At 68.0% G+C, this 732-nt stretch overlaps 1 protein-coding gene across 5 annotated transcripts in view; it reads right to left on the bottom strand.

Annotated features, from left to right (window-relative positions):
- The window catches only part of TFAP4 (transcription factor AP-4), a 24,492-nt gene that overhangs the window by 11,221 nt on the left and 12,539 nt on the right, over positions 1-732 (bottom strand). The window contains exon 1 of one of the 5 annotated variants that reach the window (XM_006913873.1): positions 486-732. The exons of the other annotated variants lie outside the window; for them this stretch is intronic. Coding sequence (XP_006913935.1) covers positions 486-574 — 89 coding nt within the window. The 5' untranslated portion in view covers positions 575-732. The remainder of the gene's footprint in view (positions 1-485) is intronic. 5 annotated transcript variants of the gene reach the window in all.

Below are 732 nucleotides of genomic sequence, written 5' to 3'. Positions count from 1 at the left end.
CCCCGCCCCCCCCACGCCCGGAGCCGCGGCGTGGCTACATAGTCGCCTGCCCGCGGCCCCCGCGGCCCCCGCACCCCGGGGCCCCCAGGCTCCCTTTGATGGGGGCGCCCAGAGAGAGAGAGTAAAGAGAGGAAGGAAGCAGCCGCGGGAAGGGGGAGGAGGAAGCGCGGGGGGGAAAGCCACCAGCACCAAGCATGGCCGGGACTGCTGCAGAACCACGTGGGTCTGTTTGCAATTTACAAACGTCGCGACTCGTCCGCCTGCAGCGGACAAAAGTGACCAGGGCCGCTCAGGGTCCCCACGTTCCAAGAGAGAAGGGTCCCCGGACGGCGCGAGGCCGGCGCGCGGGGCTGCAGCCGCCCCAGCGGCTAAGAAAGACGAGCGAGGTTGGCGGCTCAGGCCATGCGTGCGTACACGCGCGCCCTCCGGGGCGGGCTGGCCGGGGGCTGCAATCGTAGGAAGGGGTGGGGGGAAGGAGTACACACCTACAGAGCCCTCCTATCACTTCTTTCTCTGTTTTCCTGAAATGTTGCAAAGAGGGCACCTTCTGAGTGGGCACCATGAAATACTCCATAGCGATCGGCCCCCCTCCTCTGCACGAGCCGGGTCCCGCGGTCTGCCGGAGAATGCAAGATGGAAATCCGAATCAAAGGGCAGCGCCGGACGGAGGTGCAGAGTCGGCCGGTCCCAGATGCTGGCGGCGGCGGCGGCGAGGGGAGGGAGGCGGGCGGG

This window comes from Pteropus alecto, unplaced genomic scaffold, assembly GCF_000325575.1.
Source record: "Pteropus alecto unplaced genomic scaffold, ASM32557v1 scaffold44, whole genome shotgun sequence".
In the NCBI taxonomy this organism is placed as follows: domain Eukaryota; kingdom Metazoa; phylum Chordata; class Mammalia; order Chiroptera; family Pteropodidae; genus Pteropus; species Pteropus alecto.
This window is presented reverse-complemented; position numbering and strand designations above follow the sequence as displayed.